Source organism: Etheostoma spectabile, unplaced genomic scaffold, assembly GCF_008692095.1.
Source record: "Etheostoma spectabile isolate EspeVRDwgs_2016 unplaced genomic scaffold, UIUC_Espe_1.0 scaffold00569699, whole genome shotgun sequence".
Taxonomy (NCBI): Eukaryota; Metazoa; Chordata; class Actinopteri; order Perciformes; family Percidae; genus Etheostoma; species Etheostoma spectabile.
The window spans coordinates 1,895-19,479 of record NW_022605267.1 but is presented as its reverse complement, the minus strand read 5'-3'; the positions used below and the strand labels follow the sequence as shown (position 1 = coordinate 19,479).

Genomic DNA, 17,585 nt, shown 5'->3' with positions numbered 1-17,585 from the left:
GTTGCCTACATATGTTAGATCTGCTGCAGGTAGCACTGTGTCCCCCCTTTGTCTGTCCTTAATTGCAGGAGTGAAGCCTGGTGTGCGGGAGTCAGGGTTCCAACTGCAGCTCATCTACTCTAATCACCTCTGCTTCAAATACCAGGTCAACCTACTACACTTCATCAGATCATAGTCAAGACTATGTTAGGCTTGCTGATGAGGCTACCTGGTGTCCTAGGTTTTGTCATATTTGCTTGTCCTGATTATTCTTTGTCTGCCACAATTCTTTGAACCAGACTCCTGCTGACACTTCACTCCTGCTCTCCACACTGGATCTTTTGATTATTGGACACGAACCCTCAAACACGGTCCCACACACGCTTTGTACCCTGGATTCCATTGGATTTTGGACTTAGCTTTTCCCTGTTGCACCCCTTAACTTGGACTTTGGAATAAACCTATAAACTATCTGTTTCCGTGTTCCGTGTCTGCATTTGGGTTCAACCTAGTTCCACGCGTAACAGCATTGCCTTATCTGTCCTCATATCACTAACGTCACCCATCGTGGACATACTCTACATCCCAGTAGTTTCTTTGTGTCATTGTGTGCTGTTTTGCAAATGGCACTTTTCTTTACAATATTGGCATATTAGTAAAGCCACTGTAGCAAAGCAAAGACTGCAACTCAATTGTTCTGAAACATGTTTTAAGCATTTTCGTAGCGTTCCCTGGACACCAACCACTAAGAGCCTGTCAAGTGAGTGGAGATCACGCCACCCAGAGTGTATCTTGGGTTAAACGTGGACTTTCCAAGGGTGCATGGTAACTGTCCTGGGCCGTAGGGTCCTTTTCTGAGCTAAATAACGTATGGGGTAACTAAGAATTTGCAGAAATGTTGTGTGATTAACTGACTGAGAAGTATTTCTTAGAAATAATGTTGGATGTATTGTCTATTAATGTTTGAAGCCTAGAGAGCTTCCAAAACAACTGTGTAACTAATTGCTGATAAATAATTATTAAAAGACGAAATATGGGGATTGATTGAATTCTGAAAAAGGGCAAATGGACAAACAAGTTAGGACATGTTCAGCTTGTTGGGAAATCAGAGTGGGCAGCAGGAACATGCATGAATCATTGATGGGAGCAAACTAGGTTTTTGTGTCAAACTGTATAAAGGGCAGAAACAGGCAGGGATTGGGGTTATACCTCAGCAGTTCTCAAGGGCGTTGAACTGGACAATAGATCTTTAGACTCTGCATCCTCAACTATAAAAGAGTTGGGAGTTGGACATGAGAACAGCAAAAGAAAACTTCAGATAACTTCTTCAGTGGAATTGCGAGACAGAAGCCACCGTAGCCAACCCGGTTGAAGGAGTAATTCGGACTCTGACGTCTTTTTTCTGTTCAACTGCCTCAAAGGCTGTGGATTTATAGACATTTTGAAGACTTTGGACAAGGTTGGACAGCCAAGGGCAGAAGAAAGGGCGCGGTCCCCCCGGCCAGGGTGACACGCTCCTGTCCCACCTCTACAAAAAAGAAGATTGCCAAATTCATCCAAGCTCAACTATCGCATCCAGGTTTTGCCCTTCAACATTCCTATCAATTATTAGGAACTGACCAGTATAGCTGATAGCGTTTACAAGTCAATCATTTTAAGGGAGTTTTACATTTGTAATCATTTTATCAAGTTTTATTCAATATCACAAAATCAGATGCGTGTTTTTGAATTCTATTCATTGATCAATTTTATGCTCAATCCTTAAGTTGTATGCTTGCTCTTGCTCTATACTACAATAAAATATATAAATACTGCATTTAAAGTACAAGCAGTAGACAGTAGATTGAATTATTTCACTAAAGGTTGCAATTAATTGGGGTTTAGTGAGTTTAAACATCTTTAAAGGTTCTTATAGGTTGCTCTAGCCACTGAAATTAATTTACCTTTAGGGCCTATTTTCCTGCCCGCTAAACAATATCCTAGCAACTAACCAAGTGCCCTGATCAATGAGGACAGAGCTGTCGTGAACGGGCGCGGCTGAGGTGGTATCTGGGTCTGGGGCTATTCAGTCAGGTGCTGTTTCAGAGTAAGCAGGGTAGACGCTCGGATGGAGACAGTTAGGAGCTAGGAGAATCTCTTCAACACCAGCTTAAACAATCCTCAGTCATACCTAGAAGGGTAATATCCATAGGTTTAAGAAGGATCGGACCCTTTGAACGGAGAGCTGGTCCAGTACCCTCCTAAACAGGGGATTACCGGGATCTAACAAGCCATTTAAGAGTTCCACAGTACTGCAGTAAACCCTTTTGAAATAAAAGATCATGAATTATTATTCAGAATAGGATTAGTAGGCCTAGTACTTTTTTCCCAGCAGGATTGCACCAAAACGAAATAGATTGTAGGTTCAGTGTGCAGTGGCCCAGAGTCTCCGTTGGCCGGCGATGTATTGTTTTTGTAATATTTAATCTTAAAGCTCACCACTGCCCTGCTTACTCTGCATTTCTGGGTCTGCCATTTCCTGAAAGCTTAACTTCCTCTAACAGAACAAAAATAAGTCTCTGGTCCAACAACAGTTCCTCTTTTAGAGATGGGTGAATGCACGAATATGTTTTTACTTTACTTTACTTAAAGATAATTTTATAAAGTTTATCTGAAGGGTTTTATAATTCCAATTCCTAAATGAATGCTGCAATTTGAGTCATATTTTTTAAGTGGAACTTGTTGCTTAACAGTAACACATGTATTAGGATGTGCATCTGTCTTAGTGGTTTGTGCCACTTCCTGTTTTCAAGGAGTGACCAACTCAAAGACGGACAGTGAAAGTTTTTCAGTTGGTCAAGAGGTCTGCAGAAAATGTCGCTGCGCCACATTTGAGCCTGAATATGAGATATAAAAGAAATGTCCAAGAGACCAGCGGAGAGGAAGAGGAGAGTCAGGTGGGGATCTTAGAGGAGGAAGAGCATCACGCTGATCTCGGGCCACAAAGAGCCGGTAAGTCTGAAATGATGATTGGTGGAAAGAGGAAGTTCATCTCAGTTTACGTGTGGCTTTAGAACAATTACATACTGAATAATATTTCTCAATCAATCCACCATTGGTCACCTTTAACTCTGGGTCATTATCAGGTGTCCTGGTGCTGTAATCTGGTGCCTCGTGAGTCATTATTCTTATTGTTATAATCTTACTTCCAAAATAATAACTCCTGTTGTGGATGTATTTTGTCTCCGTAGGACCACACACTCAAAACAAGCCTGCAGCCAACAACAGAAGGCGTCTCAAAGCTGCTGCAGTGACTCTGGGAGGGTTTTATCTTCTGATATTGGCTGCACTCTTCATTCGCTGTGAGTATTTATGTTTTAATACAAACTGTCATATCTTAAAGGAGACATGTCATAAAAACATACTTTTCCAGTTCTTATCTACATTTGGGCATCTGGAGTGCTACCAACCCACCAACTGGGAAATAAGACTATTCAACAAGCTATTCACATCTGACTCCTCCTCCTCTGTCCCAGTCAGGCTCATTAGAATATACTTCCCCTTTCTGAGGATCTCCGCCCACGGCTTCACAACCACCGTCTGCATAGTGGCGCCATATTTTTTAAATGAGCCAATCAGAGCAGACTTGGTTTTTACAGGAGGAGTCTTGAAGAGACAGTTTAAAACAGAGGATGTGGTTCTTGTTCACACTTGATGATGATAATGAGTGATATTTCATTATGCACAGGATACATAACTTAATTCTTTCTTTAGTTTAAAGAAGAATGATTTGGTGTTGTTGGTCGGTTTCTTATTTTGATGGGGTTTTCACCTGATATTTATTTAGTCTATTTGCTCTTTCATAGTTTGAAATTCTCATTTTATATTATTGATTACCTTTCCTTATGTAACTGTTGTTATTTCTATCCTATATAAGGCTTATCTTATTTTTCAGTCACTTTGCTGCAGACCAGATACGACCAACTGAGCAACAACTACACTCAGTTACAGGATGAAGTAAATCAGCTGAAGGACAGAACTGAAGGTGAGAAAAGTTGAACCCCAATAATGAATAAATAATGAACATAATATTATTATAATATAATAATCTCATGATGTCTTACTTGCATCTATGGCTGTTTATTTCAAGACGTCTCTACAGTCAGTTACAGAATAAAACTGAGTGTAAATCACAGTCAGTTACACGATGAAGTAAAGCAGCTGAAGAACAGAACTGAAGGTGACAAAAGTTAAAACCAGTAACCTCCTGTATTATACACATTTACATCATAGACCTTGATTGTGTAGTTAGCGTTGATTATAACTGTTTCATGCTGTTCAACTGTTTTGCCGATGATGTGAATATTTCTGTTAGAGACGGTCATTTACACACCTAAAAACCTGGGTTGATATTCAAATTATTCACAGAGTAATCCTCCTGAAAGGGAAACGTAACAGAGGAAAGAAAGATCTTTATTTATTTAGTCTATGTGATCTTTCATAGCTTCAAATTCTCATTTTAGATTGTTTTCCTTTCTTTATGTAACTGTTATTTCTGTCCTAAATAACGGCTCACCTTATCTTATATTTCAGTCACTTTGCTGCAGACCAGATACGACCAACTGAGCAACAACTACACTCAGTTAAAGGATGAAGAAAAGCAGCTGAAGAACAGAACTGAAGGTGAGAAAAGTTTAAAACCAGTAAACTCCTGTATTATACACATTTACATCATAGACGTTGATTTTAACTGTTTTGCTGATGATGTGACTATTTCTGTTAGAGACGGTCACTTACAAACCTTAACCCTCTGAGCCCGAGACACTCGCCCACGAGTGTAAAAGTACCTCTGATTCATAGTTTTATAACTTTGAACCATACAAGCGATTTACTCACTTTCGGTTTCGTTTGAATCCTGACGCTTTCGGCTTTACGGCGGTCTTTTCCGGGTCTTTCTAGCCTCTACAGGGGGTTTTCTATCCAGCCTGGAACTTCAGCCTCTTTGGGCTTTAAATCCATACTGTTATATCCAAGATTAATCCACTTTTTATCCATAATTCATCGCGTTTTGGCTCATTTCTGCCGCTGGTTCGCTCCTCCGTCTCTCTCTCTGTCTGTCCTGTCTATTGTTTCAAGAAGTACATGCCCATATATGGGAGATAAAAGCACCCCTCTTGTATGGAAGGCCAGAGGGGACAAAAATGCCTATATACTCTATTGAAGGCAAAATAATGCAATATTTAGACACATATTTGCTTGTATAACACTGCTGTGGGTGTAATATCAACAAATATGACATTATTATGTTATTATTGGCATAAGTAAATGTCATGAGAGCAAAACGTCTTGACTTTTTTGGAGAAAAAAAAGGCATGTTTTTTGTCAACTGTATAAGTTATGATGATTATTTCTTCACAGTGTGACTCCCAGGACATATGAGAAGTGTTTTAGAGGTTTTACTTATATGTCTGTGATATCAATACATATCTGGAAGATTCATTTATTTATTTATTTATTTATTTATTTATTTAGTTATTTATCTTTAAGGCCCTACAACCATTTTTAACATGTAAGTGACCTCACTGCAACCCAAATATTCTAATAACCCAGTTTGTCCTAAAAAAAATGATGTTCATATCTTGACTGTAGACAACAGGGTTGATGTTTTACAAGCTTTTATATAAAATAAAACCAGACGGAAATTAAACTGTAAAAATGGCCTCAGGGCCCAGAGGGTTAACACCTGAGTTGATATTCAAATTATTCAGAGTAATCCTCCTGAAAGGGAAAACCCTCATGTTGTCCTTTGGTCACATTGACCCGTTTTCAGTAAAGAAAAAAAAAAAAAAAGTTGTCACAAAAAAATGGGCCATCAAAAATGAAAATGTCAAAACTTAAAAACATGAAAAAGCACCCATTACATTGAAACAGTGGCAAAAATGTTGGAAAAAGTGATAATAATGTTGAAACAAAGTGAACAAAACGTTTTTTTTCATGATTGATGGGAGGACAACACAAGGGTTAACTCAATAGTTACAACTCCAAGTCGTATCACTTTGACACTGAATGGTGTGAAATCTGTTTTTAAATCTTGTTGTTTGACATGAAGCTAAAGTCTGTCCTGATGGATGGACGAGATATGGATGCAGTTGTTACTTTAAATCTAAAGAGAAGAAGGTTTGGGAGGACAGCAGAGATGACTGTCAGCAGAGAGGATCAGATCTGGTCGTCATTGACAACGAAGAGGAACAGGTGAGTGTGTTTGCTTCTGAGTGAGTGATCTCAGAGAAAAAGACATTTAATGGAAATATGTAAATATGAAGAGAAAGGAAAATGTTAGTGTTAATGTTGCTGTGTTGATCTCTAACGGTGAACTTCCTCATGTTCTCTGTTTCTCTGCTGATTCTAAATGTCTTTCTTCTCTTTCCTCCGTTACTAATGTGTGGTTCCTGTCCTGCTGTTGGGTCCAGTCCTCAGTGTGGGGGGGACCGAGGATCCCTCTTGTGTTTGTTGGGGCTGATGAAGTCACAAGATGACTTTACTACAACAGAAATGCTGAACTGGGAACAGAGAAATGATTGTTGTCTCTCGTCCACTTCTAGAAGTTTGTCTCTGAGCTGAGTAACGGAGGAGAGTCCTGGATTGGTCTACGGTATGTATGGGGACCAGGAGGATGGGAATGGAGATGGGTGGACGGATCACCGCTGACAGAGAAGTGAGACATTTTAAAGGTGTTTGGTTTTCATCACAATTCAGTCACACAGAGGTTTCCTTCTTTCATTAGCAGCTGTTTCAGGTTACATTGATTTCAAAGCTCAATCTTAAATCAGTTATTGAAATAATGTGATTATTAACAGATAATATACATTTTTAAAATGAATTTTAACAGTTTCTTTCAAATTAACAACAATCAGCAGTTTCAGCTGTTTGATAAAAGAACATTTATTTGTCTGACAGGTTCTGGGGACCAGGACTGCCTCGCTATGATGGTTACCGGTACGCTGCAGCATGCTGCGATCAACAAGGACAATGGACACAGGGTAGAGCTTATTCTGATACTACGAACTGGATCTGTGAGAAATAGATTATCTAAACTCTTTGATGATGGATGGGGGGGGTAGTGTTTGGATCAGCTTTGTTAAATCAGACCAATTCTCCAACATGGGCTCAGCTGTTTATTCTGTGTTGCTAAGTAACCTGGATTCCAGAGATCTTGTTCCTCTCCCTTCATAGAGCCCAATCTGGTTAGAAGTCATGTGTCCTGACTCTGTAGTCCTACAGGATTATTACAATAAAAGATAAGAACAACATGGATTAGCAGCTGGTCTCTACCTTGGTTTATGTAGTTGATTATAACGTTTGGAGTCAGTTAGTTACAAGTTGTTCCTTAGAAATACCCCCCCCCCCCTCTCCATCTCCCTCCCAGACCAGTCCCCACAGCCAATTAGATCATCATTATTATTATTATTATTTTAACGCTGCGCTGTAACCTTAACCTAACTATTGTGTTTGTATCTTTTTGTTATTTGAGCCTGTTTTCCTTTCATGAAAGTCTTTAATTGCTCTTTAATGTTTGATGTAAAGCTTTTTGAATTGTCTTGTTGCTGAAATGTGTTCTAGAAATAAAGTTGCATAAGATGTGAACATGCTGGCCAACACATGTACCCCTGACTGCAGACCCGCAGACCTCAATGTGGGCGTGGTTAAACATTTAGCCCCGCCCCTCAACGTTTAACCCCGCCCAGTCTCCAACCGCCCACTACCCAACTCGTTTAATACGGTGTACGAAGAGGGACAAGAAACCTTAATGGATGTGGCGAAATGCAGCGATTTAAACATAATAAACTTAATCTTTGGTTTTACTAATTACGAAATACAATATTGACACACAAAACATTAAATTACATCAATAATATATTAAATGATGAAAAAAGGAGAATATTTTAATGTGTATTTATCATAATCAATTGAAACCTGATTCTTTCTTAATGTTATCAAAATTACAGGATCACAAGGCTATAATATATATCATATATATTATATAATGTATAATATGTGTATATATATAATAACAGCAATAACTCTCGTCAAATAAAGGTTTTGTAAAGTGCAGTTGCCATAGTATAAGAAACAATATTGCGGTGTAAGTGACGTTAAAATGAAATTGAATTTGTAATTAGAGTAGTAAAGCAAAAGTAGGTAGACATTATATAAATTATATTTACCTGTGACCATAAATAATATTGAAAAAGTAAATACTTGTAATGGGAAAATACAGATAATAAAGATTTACAGAAAGTCTGTGGAGTAGATGAAAAAGGAACAGAAACTACAACATTATCAGGTAGTGCAGGTGTTGTAGAGTCTGACAGAGACCTGCGGTACCTCTCCTTCTTACACCGGGGGGGTATCAGTCTGGTGCTGAAGGAGCTGCTCAGGGAACCCCCAGTGTCATGTGGTGGGGGGGAGGGGGGGGCATCAGTCTGGTGCTGAAGGAGCTGCTCAGGGAACCCCCAGTGTCATGTGGTGGGGGGGAGGGGGGGGCATCAGTCTGGTGCTGAAGGAGCTGCTCAGGGAACCCCCAGTGTCATGTGGTGGGGGGGAGGGGGGGGCATCAGTCTGCTGCTGAAGGAGCTGCTCAGGGAACCCCCAGTGTCATGTGGTGGGGGGAGGGGGGGGCATCAGTCTGCTGCTGAAGGAGCTGCTCAGGGAACCCCACAGTGTTGTGTAGGGGGTGAGAGGTGTTGTCCATGATGGATGTCAGCTTGGCTAACATCCGTCTCTCCCCCACTTCCTCTATGGGGTCCAGAGGACAGTCCAGGACAGAGCTCGCTCTCCTGATCAGTCTATTGAGTCTGCTCCTGTCCCGGTCCGAGCTACCCCCCCTCCAGCAGACCACAGCATAAAGGATGGAAGAGGCCACCACAGAGTCATAAAAGGTCCTGAGGAGATCCCTGCACACTCCAAAGGACCTGAGTCTCCTCAGCAGATGGAGGCGACTCTGGCCCTTCTTGTAGAGTGCATGGGTGTTATCAGAATAATGACTACAACTATAACAATCATACTGGTCTGTGTCTCATTTCCTCTCAAGGAACATGTTTTGTATAAATGTCTTTGTCCTTATGTAACTGTATTGTGGTTTTCAGTTGTCAAAATCTATTTTCCATATCGATGTCTTGTATTAATGTTTGTCCTGACGTGCTGTACCCCCATTTTATGTTTCTGCAGAACAGGAACCTGCTGAAAACCAGTTTTTAAATTGAGTCAGGCCCGTTTTTATATTGAAATGTAATGTTACTTTTTCTAACTTTCCTGTGTAATAAATACATGAATGAATGAAAAAAACATGGCATTTATTTTTAAGTTTAGAGTTATGTGAGTAAATTATATCCATGCATTACACAACACATGTAATATGATGATCATTGAGACAATGACTACAACTATAACAATCATACTGGTCTGTGTCTCATTTCCTCTCAAGGAACATGTTTTGTATAAATGTCTTTGTCCTTATGTAACTGTATTGTGGTTTTCAGTTGTCAAAATCTATTTTTCTGTATCGATGTCTTGTATTAATGTTTATCCCGACGTGCTGTACCATGTTTTTATGTTTCTGCAGAACAAGAACCTGCTGAAAACCAGTTTTTAACTGAGTCAGGCCCGTTTTTATATTGTAATGTAGTGTAACTTTCCTGTATAATAAATATATGAAATGAAATGAAAACAATTGATGTTAAAATATAAAGTGAAGCCTTAATAATTTTATAGACACTTACGTCATTGGAAAGTTTTCCAGGAGAACTTTGCACCACCATCTCCTTATTTGTTCCCCAAAAGATAGTTAAGTTCTGCTCATAACATGAGGCAGAATATTTCACAATTCTGTTTAATTGTTTTAAGTTTTCAACCTCACTGCCCAACAGTTTGAATCAACGATACATCTGCCATGTAAAATAAGATTGAAGTTATTTCCTACGGAGACAAGCTGTTACCTTAGTGTAATAATTCATGTTATAAACATGTTTAACAAAAGGAAATAAATCACATTAACAAGCCCTAAAGCATCATTGGTCATAACAAGAGAAAACCAAGAGGGAAAAATAACGACATACAGTGAGGAAAATAAGTGTTTAACACCCTGCTGTTTGCGAGTTCTCCCACTTAGAAATCATGGAGGGTCTGAAATTGTCCTCGTAAGTGCATGTCCACTGTGAGAGACATAATCAAAAAAAAACATCCAGAAATCACAATGTATGAATGTTTAACTCTTTATTTGCATGATACCGAGGCAAATAAGTATTTGAGCAACTGTCTATCAGCTTAAATTCTGACCCTCAAAGACCCTCCACTCCATTTATTATCCTAAATTAGATGCACCTGTTTGAGGTCGTTAGCTGCAAAAAAACATCTGTCCACCCCATACAATCAGTAAGAATCCAACTACTAACATGGCCAAGACCAGAGAGCTGTTCAAAGACACTAGCGACCTCCACAAGGCTGGACAGGACTACGGGGACATGTCCAAGCAGCTTGGTGAAGACAGGTCCACTGTTGGAGACATCATTAGAAAATGGAAGAAGCTAAACATGACTGTCAGTCTCCCTCGGACTGGGACTCCATGCAGGATCTCACCTCGTGGGGTCTCAATGATCCTAAGAAAGGGGAGAAACCAGCCCAGAACTACACGGGAGGAGCTGGTACAGGACCTGGAAAGAGCTGGGACCACCGTTTCCAAGGTTACTGTTGGTAAGACACTAAGACGTCATGGTTTAAATCCTGCATGGCCCGGAAGGTTCCCCTGCTTAAACCAGACCAGGTCCAGGCCCGTCTTAAGTCTGCCAACGACCATCTGAAGGATCCAGAGGAGTCATGGGAGGACGTCATGTGGTCAGATGAGACCAGAATTAACTTTTTGGTCCTAATTCCCCTAACCGTGTTTGGAGGAAGAAGAATGATGTGGACCATCCCAAGAACACCATATATGGTACCATGATATATTTGTACCAACTCTTGAAGGCTTCAGCGTTAACCCAATTAAAAACACTAATGAATAATCTTGTTACACAAAACAACTTTAAGTTCATACATTCGGATTGTTTCATTTGACAAAACCACTTTCTTTCTTATTTCCAAAGCAGTTCTCCAAAACCCGGAAAACCTCCTCAGCAGTTATGTAAGTTGTAAGACGGAGGTCTCGTATTGTCTTCTCATCCACACTGTCGAGAAGATGGAACTTTTTAATCTCTTTGGATCCAGTAGGTTCTCCCTGCATCTGGAGCGCTTCCCAATCTTTTTTCCACCGGTGAAACTCTCGGCGGATGCCAGAAAACTTTGGGAGGGCAGCTGGCTTCAATTTAATTGCTGGTACACAACTGGTTGAAGTAGTACTTAATCTGCTGGTTTCTCCTCTGACGTGTGCCCCTATAAAGTCTGCTTGTCTTATTGTGAGTTTTGGCAGGATAGTTTCAAGGCCTTTGATACGACTGGAACTGTTGTTGCTCTGCTGGGGGGGGCCCAGCACTTCCAATGTTTATGTACCTCCTTCGCAGCCTTCACAAGTTTCTCTAGTTGCCCGATCATAAAGAGATATGCATCTGGGTTTTTACTTGGGTCCACAGCTCCCACGTTTTCTGCTTGCAACTCTGCTGTTGTAATTGCTTGCGACAGATCATATTCCCCGAAATTGGCCCACAATGTCTTTTGTATGAGGTCCTTTAGCTCTTGCAGTTTTATCTCACACTCATTGGCTGTTTTGAACAAGTCCCTCTTTTGCTGCACACTCAACTCCTCTGCATCAGAGTTTTCCACAATACATTGCTCCTCTACATCATCGTTGGCTTCCAGGACTTCGCCAGCTTCTGCAGTGAGCTTCTTAAAAATGTCTCTGAGCTCCTCTTCTGATATCATTGTATGCATTCTTGGCACATTATTGGCCAGACGGGAAAACTGACGCTTCGCTGATGTCCTTGCGGTCTTAAGCTGCTCCACTAGTAACGAATCAACCATTGTAATCACGACAGCAGGGCGGAAACAGTCTTTATTTGTCTCTATGGACACGTGTCTCACTTCTCCAGTCTTGAAGCGGTTTTTCACTGTCAAGTTCTGATGTATTTCTTGTGCAATTCCCCACTTGAAAAGGACAGTCCCTCCACATGAAGAGTTTAACTGGATTTCACTCAATAAACAGCCATGGGATCAGTTGTTTGTCTTTTATTAACCATTCCTTGGTGGGCAGTAAATGGGTCAAACACCTCAAAAGAGAGACGACAAATACGAATTATCTGAGTTGATAGCCAAATTAAATAAACAAAATGATTCACATTTAACTCAGATAAACGCATTACTGCTATTATAAACTATTCCAATTTTAACAAATGTAATCAAAATAAATACCCACCATTTTAAATTAAATGATAAGAGTCAGTATATTTTTAGCCAAAGTCATATTTTACCCAAATGCAATACAAAATATTCTTTTATAGTACAAAATTCAATTTATTTCCTAATCATTAGTTAAGCCGTATTGTTCTAGTAAAGAATTATTATCAGGTATCATTGTAGCCACACAACTAGATATGTTGTACCAAAACAAACTGTTGGTATTTTAATTTTCAAACTGTATGTTTCCTTGTCTTTTAACCAAGTATCTTTAGCCAAATACCTTTATTTTTATTGTTAGGATGTCCACAACGTTTAAATTACTTTTAACTATTTCAAACACATTCTTTGTCAAACAATTAATTTGGCTTCCTTACTTTTCCTTTATACCCCACTTGTTTGATAGAACCAAAAAACATTTAAAGTTGCGAATACGACTGCAAAAAAGTCCTATCAAAGTCAACAAAAGCTAAAAGTCTGTGTTTTTCCAGAGCATCATTAGCACTGCACTGCTTAAGTCAATCTAGATTGTCTAGTTTGTCTAGTTTGTCTAGATTGTCTAGATTGTCGGCTGTCCTTCACAGTTTTGTGGAGGGCTTGGTCTTGCACAATCACCGTGTTCACAAAGATGACATTTCCTTGGTCTTGTGAGTGCTATCAATGCTCCTGTGTGCAAAATTATTAGGCAAGTTCTATTCCTGATAATTTATTGATTTGTACTGTAACAAGTGCATTGCTATCAGTCAATCAGAAATGTTAATAAACCTCAAATCAGAATATTAAACAAAGGAAAAGTGAGTTTTGGCTTTGTCAGGAGAATACCTGTGTGCAGAATTGTTAGGCAACTAAATGGAAAAACTAAAATTTTCCCATTTCAATTGTTTATTTTAATTTCTTAGAGTAAGAATAAAAGTAAAAATAAACTATTAACATTTCAAGAAATATTCAGTGACCAATATAGCCACCCTTCTTTCCAGTAACTTTAATGAGCCTTCCATCCCTGGAATCTGTTGGTTTCTTGATCTGTTGATGATCAACTTTTTGTGCAGCAGCAACCACAGCCTCCCAAATGCTGTTCAAGAGGTGTATTGTCTCCCTCACTGTAAATCTCACGTTTAAGAAGGGCCCACAAGTTCTTAATGGGGTTTAGGTCAGGTGAAGAAGGGTGCCATGTCATTATTCTGTCGTCTTTAAGGCCTTTGTTGGCTAGCCACGCAGTCGAATACTTGGATGCATGTGATGGATTATTGTCCTGCATAAAAATCATGGCCTTTTTAATAAAAGCAGCCCATACCAGTACCCCGACTCCCCCTTGCTGGCGTCTGAATCAAAGTGGAGCTCTGTGCCCATTAGAGATCCAGCCACGGGCCCATCCATCTGGTTCATCAAGAGTCACTCTCATTTCATCAGTCAATAAAACCTTTGAAAATAAGTATTCAGATATATTCCTTGGCCCAGTCTTGACGTTTCAACTTATGAGTCTTGTTAACTGTACGTTCACACCGCCACCGACTTGAGCGTCTAAAGTTACCGGAAGTCATTCATTTTCAATGGAAGCCGGCTTCTCTTAGCTGCAAGAAGCGGCAAATCTGTCGGGCGTTTTGAGCGTGTTGAGCGTCAATCAGAAAGTTGAAATTTTTCAACTTTATGGTAATGAGCTATGACGCGGTCCAGCGGCAAGCAGCGGCTAACTCCAGCCGCCAATCGGAATATAGACGTCCTTCACGCTGGCTGATCCTGGAGAAACATACGATGTAATCTTTCGTTCCTACCAAAAGATTAATTCTGAGGACAAGCTCATAATCGCCGTTGCTGGTTACCTTTCGTTTATAATATAACGTTGTTTGTACATAGGCACAAGTTAACGCTACCTGCCGGTCACATCTGCTCACAGTGAAGTCCGGCACGGGTCCCTAGGTTGGTCCGGCGGCTGCTTGCTCTGCCTGCACGCCGCTACGGCTCAGCGGCTAACGAGCGAGCTAGCTACTAACAGACTCCGTTGCGACCAATTAATACAACTTCTGTCATTATATATGTAATTTATAAAGGTTTCTAGTGTCAGTGTATTGGCCGTGGCTGCGTGCGCTTCTCCCGGTCGAACAGAAAACGCCGCCACGTCAGAGCGGCTAAAGCGTCACCAAGCTTCCCCGTACTTTTTGACAAGCGTCCTCGGCGGGGCGGCCAGAGCTTTTTTGCAGCTCAAGTCGCTGGCGGTGTGAACGTAGCATAAGGGGTGGTGTTTTAGCCTTTCTTACCTGGGCCATGTCTCTGACCACTGAACACCTTGTACTTCTGGACACTCCAGGTAGGTTGAATTTCTGGATTATCAAATTAGCATTTAAGTTTCTATAGCTTGGAATTGGAATATATGCATGAAAATGACGAAACTGTCAAAAATACTCACTTGCCTAGTAAATGTGCACACAGTGTATTATGAACGTTAAAACTCTGAATGTTAAGTTTTAAAATAAAAAGAGATTGACACTGCAGTGAAAGAGCGGCAGTTCAACTTTTATCTTTAGTCCTGAAACCCGTCTGTTGTCATGGTTCAGCAGTGATGCCTGTCTGTTGTCACGGTTACTGAGTAAGAGAGGGAAGTGAAACGTTGACAGTAGACCAGTTTCATCCAATCAGAGGACGACCAGAAGAGCAGGTAGCCTCCTCTGCTGCAACCTACAGATGAAGTTTAGTTCACCTGAGATGTTCTGAGCTCTGAAACGTCCAAAAGTCTCAAAAAATGTCAAAAAGTTTGTTTTTGTATTTATACACCAATCACCAGGGCAACTCCTATGTTGGTGTAACTCACTGGATGAGACTTTAGACACCACACTACTGCACTAAGGGCAACCTGCACAATTGCTTCATTTACATTTCAGCAAACATTTAGCATTTTATTTAAGCAGTTGAACATTTTGTTTCCCATCCTGGAAATTATTTAAATATTTGTTCTGATATTTTATTCTTATATTTTATTCCTATTATTATTATTATTATTATTATTATTATTATTATTATTCTGAATCATGGATTAACAGACTGATGTTCAATAACTTGTTCCAAAGCAGGATATTCTTTTTATTTCTTAAAATGTCATTGCAACTTAATTAAATATTAAAAAGTTTTAGTTAGTTTAGGGTGTGTGTGTGTGTGTGTGTGTGTGTGTGTGGTGTGTGTGTGAATGTGTGTGTGTGTGTGTGTGTGTGTGTGTTGTGTGTGTGTGTGTGTGTGTGTGGTGCTGAGTGTGGGGTGTGAAAACCTTTAACCAAGGTGTGAATAAAGGCTATTTATACATTCTTCAGTTTTACACAACTGCACTTATAGTTTATAAAGGGTTTCACTAATAAATCCAAATATTGGACAATGCAGTGTCCTGACTGAAATTAAGAAAATCACTGAAAAGGAGTAATTATGTTTTTATTTAAATACATCAAATTATTCAGTAATAAGGTTGTGTGTGTGTGTGTGTGTGATATGTGCTGTTACTAAGATCCAGCTAGTGAAGCTATATTCTTTCACAGGGAGTTAAAGTTACATCTTGAGAAGATATTGAGGCCCCAACTACATATAGTTGGGTTATTGTTAGATGCCCTAACTATATATAGCTGGGTTATTGTTAGATGCTCTAACTATATATAGCTGGGTTTATTGTTAGATGCCCTAACTATATATAGTTGGGTTAGGATTAGATGCAATATTATTCCAGATAGTAGCCTACGTATTTGAGCGGTATGTTTTTCTTCCCAGTCTAACGAAGTACAAATACTTTGTTACTGTACTCTAGTAGATTTTTCTGATATTTTAATTTACTTTACTATTATTTTTGTGGCGACTTTTTACTTCTACTCCTTACATTTCAACACAATATCGGTACTTTCTACACCTTACATTTTACAAAATTGACTCGTTACTTAGTTTTTACAAGAGGTTATGTCGGACAATAGCGCAGACACGCGGCACACACCGCGAGCGGGTGCGCACGCCACACGGAGAAAAAAGTGAGAGAATGAAAAGGAGACTAGCTGTCCCGAGGATAACCAGCTGAGATGTGTGTGTGCGTCTTTGAGAACTGTAAGTCGTATACAGTAGTGTGAAAAAGTGTTTGCCCCCTTCCTCATTTCCTGTTCCTTTGCATGTTTGTCACACTTAAGTGTTTCGGAACATCAAACCAATTTAAACAATAGTCAAGGACAACACAAGTAAACACAAATGCAATTTGTAAATGAAGGTGTTTATTAATAAAGGTGAAAAAAATCCAAACCATCATGGCCCTGTGTGAAAAAGTGATTGCCCCCTAAACCTAATAACTGGTTGGGCCCCCCTTAGCAGCAACAACTGCAACCAAGCGTTTGCGATAACGTGCAATGAGGCTTTTACAGCGTCCTGGAGGAATTTTGGCCCACTCATCTTTGCAGAATTGTCCTAATTCAGTTACATTAGAGGGTTTTCGAGCATGAACGGCCTTTTTAAAGTCATACCACAACATCTAAATAGGATTCAGGTCAGGACTTTGGCTAGGCCACTCCAAAGTCTTCATTTTGTTTTTCTTCAGCCATTCGGTGGTGGACTTGCTGGTGTGTTTTAGGATCATTGTCCTGCTGCAGAACCCAAGTTCGTTTCAGCTTGAGTACACGAACAGATGGTCGGACATTCTCCTTCAGGATCTCTTGGTAGACAGCAGAATTCATAGTTCCTTTATCACGGCCAGTCTTCCAGTCCTGAAGCAGCAAAACAGCCCCAGACCATCACACTACACCACCATATTTTACTGTTGGTATAATGTTCTTTTCATGAAATGCAGTGTTCCTTCTACGCCAGATATACTTGGACACACACCTTCCAAGAGTTCCACTTTGTCTCATCGGTCCACAGAATTTTGTCCCAAAAGTCTTGGGGATCATCAAGATGTGTTGTGGAGAAATTGAGACGAGCTTTGATGTTCTTTTTGCTCAGCAGTGGTTTTCTCCTTGGAACTCTGCCATGCAGGCCATTTTTGCCCAGTCTTTCCTGATGTTGGAGGCATGAACGCTGACCTTAACTGAGGCAAGTGAGGCCTGCAGTTCTTTGGACGTTGTGTGGTCTTTTGTGACCTCTTGGATGAGTCGTCGCTGCGCTCTTGGGGTAATTTGGGCCCGCCACTCCTGGGAAGGTTCACCACCGTTCCATGTCTTCGCCATTTGTGGATTATGGCTCTCACTGTGGTTCGCTGGATTCCCAAAGCTTTGGAAATGGCTTTATAACCCTTTCCA

The 17,585-nt window shown here is 40.2% G+C and overlaps 1 protein-coding gene across 1 annotated transcript; it reads left to right on the top strand.

The window, feature by feature from the left end:
• The first annotated feature begins 1,202 nt into the window (after positions 1-1,202).
• Positions 1,203-7,270, top strand: LOC116685246 (CD209 antigen-like protein E). Its single transcript, XM_032510395.1, has 8 exons — positions 1,203-1,558; positions 2,772-2,970; positions 3,210-3,320; positions 3,914-4,003; positions 4,552-4,641; positions 6,068-6,210; positions 6,561-6,673; positions 6,916-7,270. Exons 2-8 carry the CDS (start codon positions 2,862-2,864, stop codon positions 7,040-7,042), a joined length of 783 nt encoding a protein of 260 aa, XP_032366286.1. The 5' UTR covers positions 1,203-1,558; positions 2,772-2,861; the 3' UTR covers positions 7,043-7,270.
• The last annotated feature ends 10,315 nt before the right edge of the window (positions 7,271-17,585 follow it).

Excerpts from the sequence above, each read along its gene's own strand:
- LOC116685246 (XM_032510395.1), top strand. The coding sequence starts at position 2,862 with ATGAGATATAAAAGAAATGTCCAAGAGACCAGCGGAGAGGAAGAGGAG. Across the intron at positions 2,971-3,209 it reads TCTCGGGCCACAAAGAGCCG|GACCACACACTCAAAACAAG; the intron begins GTAAGTCTGAAA and ends TTGTCTCCGTAG. Across the intron at positions 3,321-3,913 it reads GGCTGCACTCTTCATTCGCT|TCACTTTGCTGCAGACCAGA; the intron begins GTGAGTATTTAT and ends CTTATTTTTCAG.